Source organism: Enhydra lutris, unplaced genomic scaffold (assembly GCF_002288905.1).
Source record: "Enhydra lutris kenyoni isolate GAN:26980312 unplaced genomic scaffold, ASM228890v2 scaffoldscaffold84, whole genome shotgun sequence".
In the NCBI taxonomy this organism is placed as follows: Eukaryota; Metazoa; Chordata; class Mammalia; order Carnivora; family Mustelidae; genus Enhydra; species Enhydra lutris.
In genome coordinates, this window is record NW_019154168.1 from 647,407 (window position 1) to 665,261 (window position 17,855).

Below are 17,855 nucleotides of genomic sequence, written 5' to 3' on the forward strand. Positions count from 1 at the left end.
CCGCAAGCAAGACAATGCCACCTTCCATGTGTGGGTGGGGGAGATAGGATTGGGTTAGAGAAAAGTTGTGGGTGTTTGGAATATCAGGTGTGGGTTGGGTAAAGGCACTGACCAGGGACAGGTAAACGTGGCCTGATTAGCAGTGAGGATCCAGCTGCGGTTGAATACTGTGAATGTGTACTTTTATCAGTATGCCTGGTTGTGTTAATTCTCCACCAGTACAGAGCAACCTAGATGTAGAAAGAAAAGAAGAAAGATGGTTGGAAAGTGTCAAACATAAAAGTTTGTAGGTGACCTATAGAAAATACAAAGATTTGGAGGGTCTTATGAGAGTGGTTAAGGAGATTTCCCCATGAAAGTTTGACAGAGAAGGATGAAAGACCATGAAGTGCCTGAAGATCAAGAAGGAAGGATATGAAAGATCTTTGAGGTAGAAAAGCAGTTGTCCTAGTGAGTAAGGAAGTGAACTTGAAGGGAAGGAATGAGAAATATGCATATGGGATCAGAGTATGTGTTCTAGATCAGGGATCAACAAACTTCCTGTAAAGGATTAGATAGTAAATATTTGTGGCTTTGCAGGACATATGGATCCTGTTAAAACTTCTTGGCTCTGTTGTTGAAGCTTGAGAGCCATCATAGACAGTAAGTAAACAAATGGGCATGGCTGTGTTCCAGTAAAACTTTATTTGCAAAAGCAGATGGTGGTCGGATTTGTCTCAAGGGCTATAGTTTGCTGACCCCTGTCCTAGATTATGACAGTTTCCAGGATGTGACAAAGTTAAGTGGAACTGCACAGATTATTAGAAAACAGGGGGCTAGGATGCTTTAAGATTAGTGTATCAAGACCCACAACTATATGGTCAACTAATCTTTGACAAAGGGGGAAAGAATATCCAATGGAAAAAAGATAAGTCTCTTTAACAAATGGTGTTGGGAAAACTGGACAGCAGCATGCAGAAGAATGAAACTGAACCGCTTTCCTACACCACACACAAAAATAAATTCAAAATGGATGAAATTCCTAAATGTGAGACAGTGAAACCATCAGAATCTTAGAGGAAAACAGAGGCAATAACTTCTTTAACCTCAGCCATAGCATCTTCTTATTAGACACATTACCACAGGCAAGGGAAACAAAAGCAAAACTGAACTCTTGGGACAAAATCAAGATAAAAATCTTCTGCACAAGAAGAAAACAATCAAACAAAACTAAAAGGCAGCCTATGGAATGGAAGAACATATTTGCAAACAACATATCAGATAAAGGATTAGTATCCAAAATCTATAAAGAACTTATCAAACTCAACGCCCAAAAAACAAATAAATCAATTAAGAAATGGGCAAAACACATGAATAGACACTTTTCTGAAGAAGACATCCAGATGGCTAACAGACACATGAAGTGATGCTCAACATCACTCATCATCAGGGAAATATAAATCAAAACCATGATGAGGGACCAGCTTCCACCTGTCAGAATGGCTAAAATTAACAATACAGGAAACAGATGTTGGTGAGGATTAGGAGAAAGGGAAACCCTCTTACACTGTTGGTAAGAATGCAAATTTGTGTAGCCACTGTGGAAAACAGTATGGAGGTTCCCCAAAAAGTTAAAAATAGAACTACCTTTTGATCCAGTAATTTCACTACTAGGAATTTACCCAAAGGATACAAAAATATGGATTCAAAGGGGTACATGCACCACAATGTTTTATTATCAACAATAGCCAAACTGTGGAGAGAGCCCTAATGTGCATCTACTAATGAATGGATAAACATGTGGAGATGTTGTGTATGTGTGTGTGTGTATTTGTAGATATACACACACACACATACATATACACACACACACACACATATGTATACACACACATACATATACATATACATACATACACGTACATACATATATATTTAATGGAATATTACTCAGCCATCAGGAAGAATGAAATCTTACCATTCATAATGATGTGGATGGAGCTAGAATGTATCATGCTAAGTGAAATAAATCAGAGAAAGACAAATACCATATGATCTCACTCATGTGGAATTTAAGAAAGAAAATAGATGGGGTGCAGTATGTTAAGCATCCAATTCTTGGTTTTGGCTCAGGTCATGATCTCAGGGGTCCTGGGATCGAGCCCTGCTCCATGATCAGTGTGGTGTCTTCTTGAGATTCTCTTTCTCCCTCTGCCCCTCCCGTTTGTGCTAAGTAAGTAAGTAAATAAATAAATAAAATATTTTTTTAAAAGAAGAAAGAGAATTGATGAACATATGGGGGGAGAGGAGGGAAACAAACCATAAGAGACTATTACAAATAGGGAACAAACTAAGGGTCGATGGAGGGAGGTGGGTGAAGGATGGGCTAGGTGAGTGATGGGTATTAAGGAGGCACTTGTGATAAGCACTCGGTGTTGTATATAGAGATGAATTATTGAATTCTACTCCTGAAAACAATATTGCATAGTATGTAAACTAAAATTTAAATTTAAAGAAAAGAAGAAAGAGAATCTAAAACACCCCCCCCAAATTAGTGTAGTGACTATAAACCATCCAGATCTAACAGACATTTCAAGAATACTCCACTACCAATAGAATATACACTCCTTCACTGTGCAAGGAGCATCCTCCAGGATAGATAATATGCCAGGTCATAAGACAAGCCTCAATAAATTTTAAATGGTCTGAAATCATACTAAGTATGTGTTTTCCACTAACAATGGAGTGAAGCTGGAAATCACTAACAGAAAAAATTTTGAGAAATTTATGAATATATGAAAATTAAATAACACTTCTTAATCCAGGGGGGTCAAAGGAATTACAAGGAAAATTAGAAAATTCTTTGAGATGAATGAAAATGAAGTCCAAACATTCTAAATAAGGGATGGAAGTATAGCAATGTTCAGAGGGAAATTCATAGCTACAACTTCCTACAGCAAAAAGGAAGAAAGATATCAAATCAAAAAGCTAATCTTCCACCTTAACACAGTAGACACATAAGAGAAAGCGGGAGCAGTAATCAAAAGGGTCTGAAATGGGCTAAGGAGATGGAATGGAATGAAAGCCCAGATAGAGAAGAACAATTTCTCGTAACTGGCGCAGAGGAAAGTATGATTGTTTCTGTGTTTGCAATAAGAGTATAAGAAGAGTATATATACCACTTCCATCTGTTTTCTATGTGAAGGTGGACTTGAGGTGAAGCTAGATATGAAGTGACTAAAAGGACAAGGCATTAGAGATTTGAAGAACAGTCCCTGTATAATGTGGTTGGAAAAATCTGTGTATGGAGTTGACTAGAGAAAATTATTAGTAATGTCAGCCCATTGAGGATCCTTTGGAGGCTGGTAGGAGTGTATTAGAGAGAACTACTGAGCTGCCCTGTTGTGTGATTCCCTCAGCTGCATTTGGGTCTGCAGGGAAGGCATAGAAAAGGCAAGTGTTTACGCTCACATATGGCTAGGATTTTTGCTAATCGGGTGAGATGAAAGATAAATGGGCAAGAAAACTTAGGATGTTGAAATGCTAGTCCGTGGTCCATCAGCTAGATAAGGATGGAACTAAAGAAAGTAAAAAGCTAATGAATAGGGAGCAAGTAGAGGAGTCAAGGAACCAGAGTCACCAGGAGGTCTAACAGATAGCTCCAAGAGGGCGGGAGTCTGTTCTGTTTACTGATGTGGCCCAACCCCCAGAATAGTGCCTAGCACATAGTAAGTGGAAGATACTTTACTGAACAAATCACCAGGAACGATCTAGAGGTGGGATCATTTATAATCAAGCCAGAAGAACGGAAGGATGTGGTCAGAGTCAAATGAATGAATGAGTGATGGAGGAGGGAAACCATTATCACCATTATCAAAGACACCTCATGATGTTTGATGTGCACGTGTGGTAGGTTCTTGGTAACTGTTGGCCTTCATCATTTCTTTTTCTTGGCCTGTTATAGGAATTACTTACTTTTAAAGAAATAGAGTCATTTCTCTACAGTTGGATGAGTTGACCTTTTCCAAATAACTATCTTTTTTTTTTTTTAAAGATTTTATTTATTTATTTGACAGGCAGAGATTACAAGCAGGCAGAGAGGCAGTCAGAGAGAGGAGGAAGCAGGCTTCCTGCTGAGCAGAGAGCCCGATGCCTTCAGGACCCTGGGATCATGACCCAAGCTGAAGGCAGAGGCTTTAACCCACTGAGCCACCCAGGCGCCCCCCAAATAACTATCTTTTAAAGCCACCGGAAACATCAGGACTGTTAGATTCTGCCTCATGTGGGTGGAAGAAACCAACAGAGTACTTGTAGGAATTCCCTTCCCTTCCAAGTTAGCCCTGTCTAGTTGTGAAAGCCAGAAGCCCACAGTACTTCCAACGCTTCCTGTCCTGTTATTTTGCTTATCACGGGTGCGGACCTTTTTATGTTTACAGTGCTGTATCACCTCTCTGAAGTATATGGACCTTTCAGTAGGAGGTCAAAGGCCTCTCTTTTGCCTTCAGTATAGGCATACCTCATTTCCCTGTGCTTCGCTTTACTGCATTTCACAGAATTGTGTTTTTTACGAAGTGGAGTTTTGTAGCAGCGGCACATCAAGCAAGGCTGTCAGCACTATTTTTCCAGCAGCATTTGCTCACTTTGTATCTGTCATGTTTTAGTAAATCTCACAAGATTTCAAACTTTTTCATTACTATTTGTTAGGGTGATCTGTAATCAGTGATTATGACTTGCTGAATGTTCAGGTAATGGTAGCATTTTTTAGCAATCAAGTATTTTTAAATTAAGATATGTACATTGGGTTTTTTTTTTTTTTAAATATAATGCTGTTGCACCTGCAGTAGACTACAATATAGAGTAAACATGACTTTTATATGCATCAGGAAACCAAAAAAGTCATTTATTGTGATACTTGCTTCATTGCAGCGGTCTGGAACTGAATCCGCAGTTCTCCAAGCTATGCCTCAAAGGGTCTGAAGTCTCATTTAAAATTAAGGATGGCTGTTTGCAGAAAGAAAGTTTACAGAAGGAGGCTGAAATGATCGTCTTGTGTTTAAACAGTGCCAGTGTTTTCCCATTTAGCTAAATTAATGGAAGAAGTATTCTGATTTTGAGGATTCACCTCTTTTTTGGATGCCTGGCCATAATATTTACCCTGTTTCTCGCCCACACCCCGTTGTGTAATTACTTGTACACAGTCAATAATAGGTCAGTGCTGACAGATCTTTACTTTTTGAATACACAGTCCTCTGAAATGCCCTGCCCTCTACCTCTTTGCCTGGTAAATTTCTTTTATGATCTGTGTCAAATATCTCCTCCCAAACCATCCCAGCTCTTACAGGCAAATGAACAGGCCTCTGTCCTTAGAGTAGTTCACACTAATTTCTATTACACTGCCATTATTTATTTGTATATCTGTTTCTGTCCTTGCCTTTTATCTACCCAAGAGCAGGGAATTTTTTCTATTCATCTTAGTGTCTGCAATGCCCTGTGTGTGCCTGCCATGTTTGAAGTACTCCAGAATTGTCTGGCAAATGAGTTTGACAGCAAGAAAACACATTTACAAGTACTTTGTAGACTTCAGTTGTAAAACCGTGCCCTCTAAAGGACTTTGCCTCTTTAGAGTTTTCAGCAGTTAGGACACTGCTGTTATCTGAGCAATGATTAATTGATTATGACTCTATGATCCAGCCAGTAGATATAATTAACTTAAAGAAAAGTTAGCCTTTTTTCCTATGCCAACTTATTTAAATTAAACATAGCATATAGTTGATACTCAGTGTAGATTTAATAATACAGATGTCCTACCAAGATGTTAACAGTGACCATTATGGAAGTGGTGGTGTTTTTGTTTTTAACTTTTTTATTCAGGTGTAATATTTTTCATTCTTTGAAATTTTCTATTTCAGTATATGTATTGTATATTTTCCAGTTTTAAAAGCTACGGTGCATAATGAAGACAGTTAAGAAAAATAAATGCGGGCGCCTAGGTGGCTCAGTGGGTTAAGCCGCTGCCTTCGGCTCAGGTCATGATCTCGGGGTCCTGGGATCGAGTCCCACATCGGGCTCTCTGCTCAGCAGGGAGCCTGCTTCCCTCTCTCTCTCTCTCTGCCTGCCTCTCCGTCTGCTTGTGATCTCTCTCTGTCAAATAAATAAATAAAATCTTAAAAACAAAACAAAATTAAGAAAAATAAATGCTATGATATAATTTGGAACCACTCTGCTGGGTTACAGTGGACCAGTCCATGCTTTGGTAACAAAGCTCAGTGGCTTAGAAAAGCAAATGTTGATTTGCTGAGGGGCAGCTTGGGGTCTTTTACACCCAGTGTCTTAGTTCCAAGCCTCCCTCCATCTCAGAGCAGCTTCTGCTGTTGCTGTAGCCAGGGGAGGGACAGGTGGGGGAGACTTGCCAGCTCCCAGCAGGCTCAGCACGTGTCCCTTTGCTATGGCCAACATGAGTGCCATGGCCCCAAGCTTCCTGCAAAGCACTGTGGAAAATGTGGAAGAATACCAGTTGTCTCTAACATGATGTAACTCTTCTTATTTTACAGTTACTGTAACGAATGTATGTTGGATCCAGACTGTGGTTTCTGCTACAAGATGAACAAATCAACTGTCACTGACTCCTCCTGTGTTCCAGTTAATAAGGCATCTACAAATGAGGCAGCCTGGGGCAGGTATGTCACCCCTTATACACCATAAGAACACAGAATAGAATTTCAGAACGAGATCTTGTTTTATTATTGATTATATTCCCTATGCAGTACATTTCATCCGTGTGATTTATTTTATAACTGAAGTTTATACCTTTTAATCCTGTTCACATATTTCCTTCATCCATCAGCCAACCTTCTCTCAGGCAACCACCAGTTTGTTCTCTGTATTTAAGAATCGGTTTTTTGTTAGTTTGTTCATTTGTTGGTTTTTAGATTCTGCAGTTGTGAAATCATATTTGTCATTCTCTGACTGAGATCACTTAGTATAATACCAATGTGGTCCATCCATGTTGTCACAAATGGCAAGATCTCATTTTTTTTATGTCTGAGGAGTATTCCATTGTCGTGTGTATGCCCTGTCCTCATCCAGTCAACTATTTTGGACACTCGGGCTGCTTCCATATCTTGACTATTGTAAATAATCCTGCTGTAAACATATGGGTGCATATATCTATCTTTTCAAATTACTGTTTTTGTTTTCTTTGGGTGATTACCTTGTAGAGGAATAACTGGATCAACTATTTTAGTTTTTTGAGGAAATTCCATGTTTTTCATAGTGGGCTGCACCAATTTCCGTTCCTGCAAACAGGGCACGATGATTCCCTTTTCTCCATGTCTTCATCAGTACTTGCTATATCTTATTTTTTTCATACTAGCCATCTCACAGGTGTGAGGTACTATCTCATTGTGGGTTTGATTAGCATTTCCCTGAAGATTATTGATATTGAGCATCTTTTCATGTGTCTGTTGGCCATCTGGATGTCTTCTTGGAAAAAATGTCTGTGTAGGTGCTTGTCCCATTTTTGTTTTTAACTTCAGATTGGTTTTTGGTGTTGAGTTGTGTAAGTTCTTTATGTGTCATGGATGTTAACCCTTTATCAGGTGTATCATTTGCAGATGTCTGCCCCCTTTCACTAGATTGCCTTTTTGCTTTGTTGATGGTTTCCTTTGCTATGGAAAAACTTTTATCCCAATGATGCAAGCATAGTTCAATGCTCTAAACCATTTACTGTGATACATCACATTAACAAGAGGAAATATAGAAACCATATGATGATTTCAATAGATGCAGAAAAAAAAATTTGACAAAATGCATTTGTTCATGATAAAAACTTTAGACAAAGTGGGTTTAAAGGGAACATACCTCAAACTAAAAGTCTACATATGAAAAACCCAGAGATAACATCATACTCAGTGTTGAAAACTGAAAGCTTTTCCTCTAAGATCAGGAGCAAGACAAGGATGTTCACTCTCACTACTTTTATTCAACACAGTACTAGAAATCCTAATTGCAGCAGTCAGACAAGAAAAAGAAATAAAAGACATCCAAATTGGTGAGGAAGAAAACTGCCATCATTTGTAGGTGTCATGATACTATATATAGAAACCCTAAACTCTCCACCAAAAAAACTACTAAAACTGATAAATGAATTCAGTGAAGTTGCATCATACAAAATTAATATACTGAAATCTCTTGCATTTTTATACACTAATAACAAAGTAGCAGAAAGAAAGGAAAATAGTTCTATTTATAGTTGCCTCAAAAAAAATTAAAAACTTTAAAATAAATTTAAACAAGGAGATGAAAGACCTGTACTCTGAAAACTGAGACAATGATGAAATAAATCAAAGATGATATAGGCAAAAAGAAAGTTATGTTATGCTTATGGATTGAAAGAATTAATGTCTTTAAACAGTCCATACTATCCAAAGCAATCTACAAATTCATTGCAATCTCTCTTAAAATACCAGTTGCATTTTTCACAGAACTAGACAAATAATCCTAAAATTTATGTGGAATCACAAAAGACTTCTAAGAGTCAAAGCAATCTTGAGAAAAACGAGCATAGCTGGAGGTATCACAACAATACCAGGTTTGAAGGTATATTACAAAGCTGTAGTAATCAAAACTGTGTGGCACAAAAATAGACACATAGATCAGTGGAACAGAATAGAGTCCAGAAATAGCCCCATGTTTTTATGGTCGATTAATGTATGACAACGGAGGCAAGAATGTACAGTGGGGAAAGGAGTCTCTTCAATGAGTGGTGTTGGGAAAACTGGACAGCTACATGGAAAAGAATGAAACTGTACCACTTTCATACGCCACACACAAAAAATAAACTCCAAATGGATTAAAGACCTAAATATGAGACCTGAAGCCATAAAATAACTAGAAGAAACCATAGGCCATAATCTGACATTAGCCTCAGCAATATTTATGGGTATGTCTCCTCAAGCAAGGGAAACAAAAGCAAAAATAAACTATTGGGACTTAAACACCAAAATAATAAGCTTTTGCAAAGCAAAAGAGTAAGTTTTATTTTTAAACTTACAGAGTGAGTGCATTTATAATCAATGGCTGCAATTCTTTTAAACTGGTCTTTGAAACTGATTTTCCCAGCTATATTACTTTGCAGCATGACCTGATAAAGGCAGCACAAAACATTGCAATTGTATGTTTCACAAACTTAAGGAAGAAAGCATTCAAGCCTAGGCTTTAGGAAATTCAGATCCAGACCCAATCCTGCCCTAGGCTATAGAAGGTTAGCTCTTGAGAAAGAGTTCCTACATATTTCCAAAGCAATACTCCCATTGCCTATTAACTGGTAATTTTCAAACTCAGAAACTTAAGTAAAAGAAAATTTTCAAGTCAAAATAAATTAATACCACTTTAAATTCTTTCATGCAACTATTGTTTTCTTTGAGTACATTCTGGGAGTTTAGTACAATTAAGCAATGATTAAACTTGGTGATCATTGAGATGTAACCAGTCTAGGAAGCAATAAACTCTTCTCTTTCTGACAGATTACATTGGTTTGTAGTAGGCACATAAATGAAATACTGTATAGAATAAATATTCCCCACATTTATGAATTACTCATATCCATGGACACAGGAACTACGTTAATATTATTTGGTATGCCCTTAAACTCTTATATATTCTAAATTCCCATAAAAAGAATAATATTCTCTCATTCTGTCTGCCTCATAGAACTGATGAAGGCAATGAAATCTGTTAATTACTTGTATCTCCTAGAAGCTGTAAATTATAATGTAACATTATTAATCATTAAGCTATTGTCACTAATCATTTTATTAGGGAATTACTGCAAAGAACTAGAAATAAATTATGGGGTCTTTGACCGAAAATCCAAACAACATTTTAAATATACAATTACAGGGGCACCTGGGTAGCTCAGTGGGTTAAAGCCTCTGCCTTTGGCTCAGTTCATGATCCTGGGGTCCTGGGATCAAGCCCCACATTGGGCTCTCTGCTCAGTAGGGAGCCTGCTTCCTCCTTTCTCTCTGCCTGCCTCCTACCTACTTGTAATCTCTGTCAAATAAATAAGTAAAATCTTAAAAATAAATAAATAAATATACAATTACAAAGAAATATATTAAAAAGTGCAGTTACTACTTAAAATGAAAATTTGAAAGAACTTCTTTTAAAAACAACCAGTGTATAATTTTCATCAGCAAAGCTTCATTAGTGAGTTAATTGATTAAATATTTCTGGATGTAATGCTTTATAGTTTTAATGCTTATGGTTCTTTTTTTCAGAAGATAAAAACTGAAAGTTTACTTGTCTAGAATTATGAATATGTCATGGCGTCTGTACATGTAGTTTTATGTACTTCACAGAATTAACTTAAAAACATATTAGAAATGTATACTAGAGGGGGCGCTTGGGTGGCTCAATGGGTTAAGCCTCTGCCTTCAGCTCAGGTTGTGATCTCAGGGTCCTGGGATCGAGCCCCACATCGGGCTTCTGCTCAGCAGGGATCCTGCTTCACTCTCTCTGCCTGCTTCTCTGTCTACTTGTGATCTCTCTCTGCCTGCTTCTCTGTCTACTTGTGATCTCTCTCTCTGTCAAATTAAAAAAAAAAAAGAAAGAAAGGTATACTAATGATAAGGGGACAGTAAAATTAGACATTTTGTTCTTACTGTTTGTAAGTAACATTTCTATTAAAAATAACTTTTTAATTAAAATGTCTATTACTTTTTTATGTTAACTTATTCTTATATTTTTATTTATATGTTTAGACCATTTTCCTTGAGTGTAGTCACTGCTAGAGAAAAGTGAGGCATACTTAGGGGAAAGCACAAAGAACTAAACAAAATACACAGAGAACTTTTATGTTTGTAGAATATTCTTAGAATAATTTCAAACTCTTTACCACTCCCCTTCAAAAAAAGACAGTTTTTCTCACTCTTCTCTGTGCTGAGTAACAGGCCTCCTCCAGCTTAGCCACTGTGGTTGGTAGCTTCAATCTGTGTTAGAAAGAAGTGGGGAAAAAAAAAAAAAAGTCAGAATGTGTTTGCCTTGAAAAATGCCCTACAACAGATTTTCCATTTATAGGTAAACTAGCATTCACTATATTTTTGTTGGTTGATAGGTTTTATACAGTTACTTGGAGTAGGATTCTCAGGGCAAAATCTATCATTACTTTGGACTCAAATATATACTGTTAGATATACTGTTAATAGATATTTCAGGGTCAAGTTTTGGGGAAATTCAGAGCCATATCTCCTGATTTCTCACTATAGCTGTTTCCTGAAAAGACACCAGGTGGAATGGTAATACCAGTCATGATGGAGATAAAATGTTGAATTTGTCTCAACATAATGAAAACTATTTGCTTACATAACCAACTGTAATAAATTGGAAACAAAACATTAAGTCAATTGGCATGCTATTCTAGTATCTATTTTGTTAAATTTCAGTGGAAAGTTTTTTTCTAAAAGTCAGTTCTCTAAAGAAGATGCACAGTTGGCCAACAAGCACGTGAAAAACTGCATTTCACTAATCGTTAGGGAAATGCAAATCAAAATTAGAATGAGACACCACCTCATACCCATTAAGGTGGCCACTATTAACAATATATTTATAACAGTTATTATGGAGAAATTGGAAACTGTGTGCACTGTTGATGGAAATGTAAGGTGGTGCAGCCACTATAGGAGAGAGTGTGGTGGTTTCACAGAATTTTACAACAGAATTACATATCATCAAACAATTTCATTTCTGAGTATATATCCTAAAGACTTGATGGCTAGGTCCTGAAGAAGTATTTGAATGCCTATGGTCATGGCAGCATTATTCCTAATACCCAAAAGATGGAAGCAACCCAAGTGTGAATTGACAGAAGTGAGGATAAAGAAAGTGTGGTATAGACATATAGATATATAGATATAGATAGGTATAGATAAAGATATCTATAGATATAGATAGATGTATCTATATATAGATATAGATATGTTATTCAGACTTAAAGAAATTCTGGCACATAGTACACTATGGATGAATCTTGTTTGAAGACATGATGATAAGTGAAATGAGCCAGTCACAAAAAAACAAATAACAGATGCCTCCACTAATGTGAGGTACCTAGAATAGTCAAATTTATAAAAACAGAAGAGTGATCACTGGCACAGGTTGGGGGAAGTGGGGAATAGAGAGTTGTTTAATGGGTATGGAGTTTCAGCTGCAAAATGAAAGGGATTTTGGAGATTGCATCTTATATCAGTGTGAATATATGTAACACCACTAAACTCTACAATTTAAAATGGTAAATTAAGATGCTAAATTTTATGTTATATGTATTTTACCAAAATTAAATATAAAAAAGGAAACCCCATTAAAAAATTATTTAGGGGGCGCCTGGGTGGCTCAAAGGGTTAAAGCCTCAGCCTTCGGCTCGCCGTCATGATCCCAGGGTTTTGGGATCGAGCCCCGAATCAGGCTCTCTGCTCAGCAGGAAGCCTGCTTCCCTCTCTCTCTGCCTGCCTCTCTGCCTACTTGTGATCTCTGTCTGTCAAATAAATAAAATCTTAAAAAAAAAAAATTTAGCATACTTCTAGGAAATGTACTACACTGTGTTGATGGAAAACCTGCTCCCCTGCCTGTCAGCCCTTATACCCTCCATATGCATCCTCTACACATGCAAATACAAGTTTAATGCACAGCTGAGTTTGAGGAAAATTCCCAGGTGCCACAAATGAGAGCATGAACAGTGAGCCAAGGGGCTCTTACAGAGCCTGGGTGGCTCAGTGGGTTAAGCCTCTGCCCTTGGCTCAGGTCATGATCTCAGGGTCCTGGGATCGAGTCCTGCATCAGGCTCTTTGCTCGGCAGGGAGCCTGCTTCCCCCTCTCTCTCTGCCTGCCTGTCTGCCTACTTGTGATCTCTCTCTCTCTGTCAAATAAATAAATAAAATCTTAAAAAAAAAAAAAAGAAGAAGAAGAAGAACAGTGAGCCACATGGAAACCCAGGAGCCCAAGGAGTATCAGAAGGGAAGCAGGCCTTAAGAGTGAGAAGCTAGTGTTTTTTGTTTTTGTTTTGTTTTGTCTTGTTTTATTATATTATGTTAGTCACCATAGAGCACATTATCAGTTTTTGAGATAGTGTTCCATGATTCATTGTTTGCATATAACACCCAGTGCTCCATGCAATACATGCCCTCCTTGATACCGATCACCCGCTTACCCCATCCTCTTACCCGCCTCCCCTCTAAAACCCTCAGTTTGTTTCCCAAAGTCCATAGTCTCTCATGGTTCGTCTCCCCTCCAGTTTTCACCCCCTTCACTGACCTAGCAATTGCACTACTGGGTATTTACCCCAAAGATAAAGATGTGGTAAAAAAAAAAAAAAAAAAAAAAAATCGGGGGCGGGGAGGCATATGCACCCTAGTGTTCATAGCAGCAATGTCCACAATACCAAACTGTGGAAAGATCTGAGATGCCCTTCAACAGATGAATGGATAAGGAAGATATGGTCCATACATACAATGGGGTATTATGCCTCCATCAGAAAGGATGAATACCCCACTTTTGTATCAACATGGACGGGACTGGAGGAGATTATGTTAGTGAAATAAGTCAAGCAGAGAAAGTTAATTATCATATAGTTTCTCTTATTTGTGCAGCATAAGGAATAGCATGGAGGACATTAGGAGAAGGAAGGGAGAAGCTAGTGTTTTAAGTGCTGAGGGAGATAGAGCTCCATGCTTTCTCTCTCGAGCTGTGCAGTGCTCTATAGGCTCTGAATAGTGGCAAGAAAGACGGCCAGGCTGGCCTGAGAAAGCTGTAAACGTTGCTGTTATGCACTTGGGACCTATAGTAGAAATAGTGTCACACATAGGAAAGGAAAGCCAGAAGCCATTACTATGGCTAAGTACGGGTTCTAATGTCACAGTGCTTTTGTGACATGGAAACCATAAATTGAGAAATGTGAACACTGAAAAAAAGTGTGTCCCAAACTGGAGATAATCCATAAAGCCACTTCGGAAATAAACATGTAGTTGTCAGGACTCGGGACATGTGAGACTTCCACAGAAGGCAACTCAGTAAATGTGAGAGGACAGTCAGAAATTGTCTCAACGTAATGAAAACCATTAACATTAGTAATGAGGGAGGGAAGCCGCATGTATGACAGAGTAAGGAATGAATTATCTACACAACCTTCCATTGCAAAAAATATATGAAAGAAGACTTTAAAATATGTTTGAAACAAGTAAAGGAAATAGCATAATTTTGTCAATTATACTGAAAGTTGTACACTTACGGTTTGTGTAGTACGTGTGTATATGTGCATGTATGTATGTATGTACACACATGTATAACAAATGTTATACTTAAGCAAATTTTGCTAAACATAAAAATAGACCATCAAAAGCTAAAATTCTAGATAAATAACATAGAAGGGAGAGGGTATGAGAATTTTTAGACAAAAGCATACATTCCTTTGTTTGTTTCCAGAAGGAAATGGGAGATTATAACTAGTTTTTCAACTTGGTAATTATAGGTGTTAAAAATGTGAGTGTAGGTTATCTGGGTGGCTCAGTCAGTTAAGCTTCTGACTCGGTTTTGGTTCAGGTCACGATCTCAGAGTGGTGGGATCAAGCCCCACATTGGGCTTCACACTTGGGGTATCTGCTTGAAGATTCTCTCCCTCTTCCCCTCCCCCCACTCACAGGCACGTGTGCCCTCCGCCCCCCAAATAAATAAATCTGTTTTTAAAATGTAAATGTAATCTTTTAAAAATATGTACTAGTGGAGGGAAAAAAAATAAGAGAAACTAGTAAGGCAGGAAAAGGGGAAAACTATGGAAGAAACTATGGTTAAGAGAAATCAATAAAAAAATCAAAATTGAATTTTAAATGCAATTATTACAGTAATAATAAACCTGTTAAGCATGCCTACTGAAGACAGATATCTTCATACTGTATTTCTTTTATATGCAGTTGTAATGTTGTTTACAAGAGATAATCATAGAAGGGTTGGAAATACAGTGAAAAAAATTAGGTAAGTGCAAGGCAAGAAGACAAAAAGTAGAGATCAGAGAATTTGGAAAACTTATCTAATAAACTTGATGTAAGTGAAATTATGAACCTTACTTATAGAGAATTTTATTATTTCCAAGCAGACATTGAATACTTATGAAAAGTTACCATATTCAAGCACAAAAAGTAAACTCAATGAATTTGTATAAATGGATATATATTCTAATAAACTCTAAGTAAATCCAGATAATTGACATTATGCAAAATATCTTTTCTAAACAAAACACAGTAATACTGCAACACAATAGAAAAATATTTATTACCCCTTCTACTTTAGTTCGGAAACTTTAAAAAAATTACCTTAAAATTAATTAATGGATTAAGAAGAAATCATAACAATTTCTTCATAATGGAAAATAGGACATTAAAAGTAATAAATGAAAAAATCTGCAAGGAGTTAGAACTAGAGCAGAGAATTAGCCTGTGGAGTAGGCAGAGGATGGAAAGATAAGAGAAAGAAAATAATGGAAAACAAAAAAATAGTAGGAAAGTCCTGAAATCAACAGTTGATTCTTAGAGAAGACCAATATAGTGGAGAAATCTCTGGCATTGTTGGTCAAGGAAAGAGAAGGCACAGATAGTAGAATGAATAAAAAGGACATATAACAACAGACAGTAAAACATTTAAAAATTATAAGAACACTAGGAATAATATCCAAAGCATTAGAAAACTGATAAAATGGACAGCTTTCTAAAAAAAAAAAAAAAAAAAAAAACTTTCCAAAACCACTTCAACATCTCTGTGAAGCATAATTTTCATTCCCATTATACAGAGGAAGACAGTGATGAGTAAGAGGGTCTCAGTGACACTCTCCATGTCAAAGCCCAGTAAGTCCACCCCTTTTAGGGGGCAACAGTTGTTTAGTAGGAAGGTACACATCTTAGAGTCAGGTAGATTCGAATTTCAGCCTTGATTATCATTTACCTTGTTTGGAAATGGCCCCTGGCCCATCTGGGTCTCCCTGAGCCCTATTTCTCTTCTATACGATGGGAATAATACACTTGTTGTATTGAGCAATATGGTTTTTACGAAGATTATATAAGACTGTATCCGAAGACACTTTTAAATGTAATACCTTGTATAAATATTAGTGGTAAATATCCTGTACTATTTTTTTTCTTAGATTGGTCAGTAACACATTTCTAGATTGAAATAAGCACTTCCTAACAGGTGAGCACATGAAAATCCTTTCTATTTAGTTATGTGCCTCCTCATCCACCTCGCTGCCTCCTGGCTCTCTACACACACAAAGCCATAAATAATCTATTCTGGAACTTCAAACATCCTGACTCTTTAAAAGTATTGCTAATGAGGCAAACTTTCTTAATGTGCTGATTCAGTATTTGTTTCCTATAATAACAACATTTTCTCTCTGTAATTAGCACACTAAAATAGCTAGATAGAGGCCCTATTTGGCAGTTCATTGTTCTAACTCACACTGAATGCCTGGTTTGCTGTATTCATTCAGCAGAGATTTTTCTCAAAGCTGCACTATCTTCTCTGCGTCCCACTCCTCTCCCACACAGAAGTCCTGTCAGCCTAAACCCCTTGCTATCACCCTGATACCATTGTAATTTCCCACCTCTGTGCCTTTCCTCCTGTTATGCTTTCTGCGTAGAATTCACCTTTCTTCTCCCTTTTCTTCCTGACTTCTAACCATTAGTTTCTGCCCAGAGCAAATGTCACTTTTTCCTTGCAGTCTCTCTGATTAGCACCAGGCAACAATCCTTGTTCTATGCCTTGCTTGCTTCTGAGCACTTCCATGCTGACTTGTATGATAATTATACAGTCTCCTATGAAGTGATTTGGGTTTGGATGTATCTTCGCTTCTAGATTATAAATGCCAATGTCTGTATCATGCACTGTGTTTAAAAGTATTTATTTATTTATTTGAGAGAGAGAGAGAGCACAAGCACAAGCGGAGGTAGGGAGAGTAAAGGGAAAGGGAGAAGCAGATTCCCCAATGAGCAGGGAGCCTGAGATCATGACCTGAGCTAAAGACAGATGCTTAAGGGACTAAACCACCTAGGCACCCTCATGCAGGTTTTTTTTTGTTTTTTCTTTTTTCTTTTTTTACCATTTCCTTGCTTTTTTATTAACATATAATGTATTATTTGCCCCAGGGGTACAGGGCTATGACTCATCAGGCTTACACAATTCACAGCACTCACCATAGCACATACCCTCCCCAATGTTAATAACCCAGCTACCCTCTCCCTACCCCCCGACCCCCCAGCAACCCTGTTTGTTTTGTGAGATTGAGTCTCTTATGGTTTGTCTCCCTCCCAATCCCATCTTGTTTCATTTTTTCCTTCCCTGCCCCCCACACCCCCCACCTTGCCTCTCAAATACCTCATATCAGAGCGATCATATGATAATTGTCTTTCTCTGATTGACCTATTACGCTCAGCATAAATACCCTCTAGTTCCATCCACATTGTTGCAAATGGCAAGATTTCATTTCTTTTGATGGCTGCATAGTATTCCATTGTGTGTGTGTATACATATATATGTATACATATATATACACATGTATGTACATATGTATATACATATATGTATATGTATATATGTATTCATATATACATGTGTATATATATATATATATACACACACACACCACCTCTTCTTTATCCATTCATCTGTTGATGGACATCTAGGTTCTTTCCATAGTTTGGCTATTACATTGTTGCTATAAACATTCAGGTGCACGTGCCCCTTCGGATCACTGCATTTGTATCTTTAAGATAAATACCCAGTAGTGCAATTGCTGGGTCATAGGGTAGCTCTGTTTTCAACTTTTTGAGGAACCTCCA

General features: G+C 37.5%; 1 protein-coding gene across 1 annotated transcript in view; it reads left to right on the plus strand.

Moving 5' to 3' along the window:
- The window catches only part of LOC111161333 (solute carrier family 2 member 13), a 387,603-nt gene that overhangs the window by 307,703 nt on the left and 62,045 nt on the right, over positions 1–17,855 (plus strand). The window contains exon 7 of the mRNA XM_022524931.1: positions 6,531–6,656. Within this exon, the coding sequence (XP_022380639.1) occupies positions 6,531–6,656 (126 nt within the window). The remainder of the gene's footprint in view (positions 1–6,530; positions 6,657–17,855) is intronic.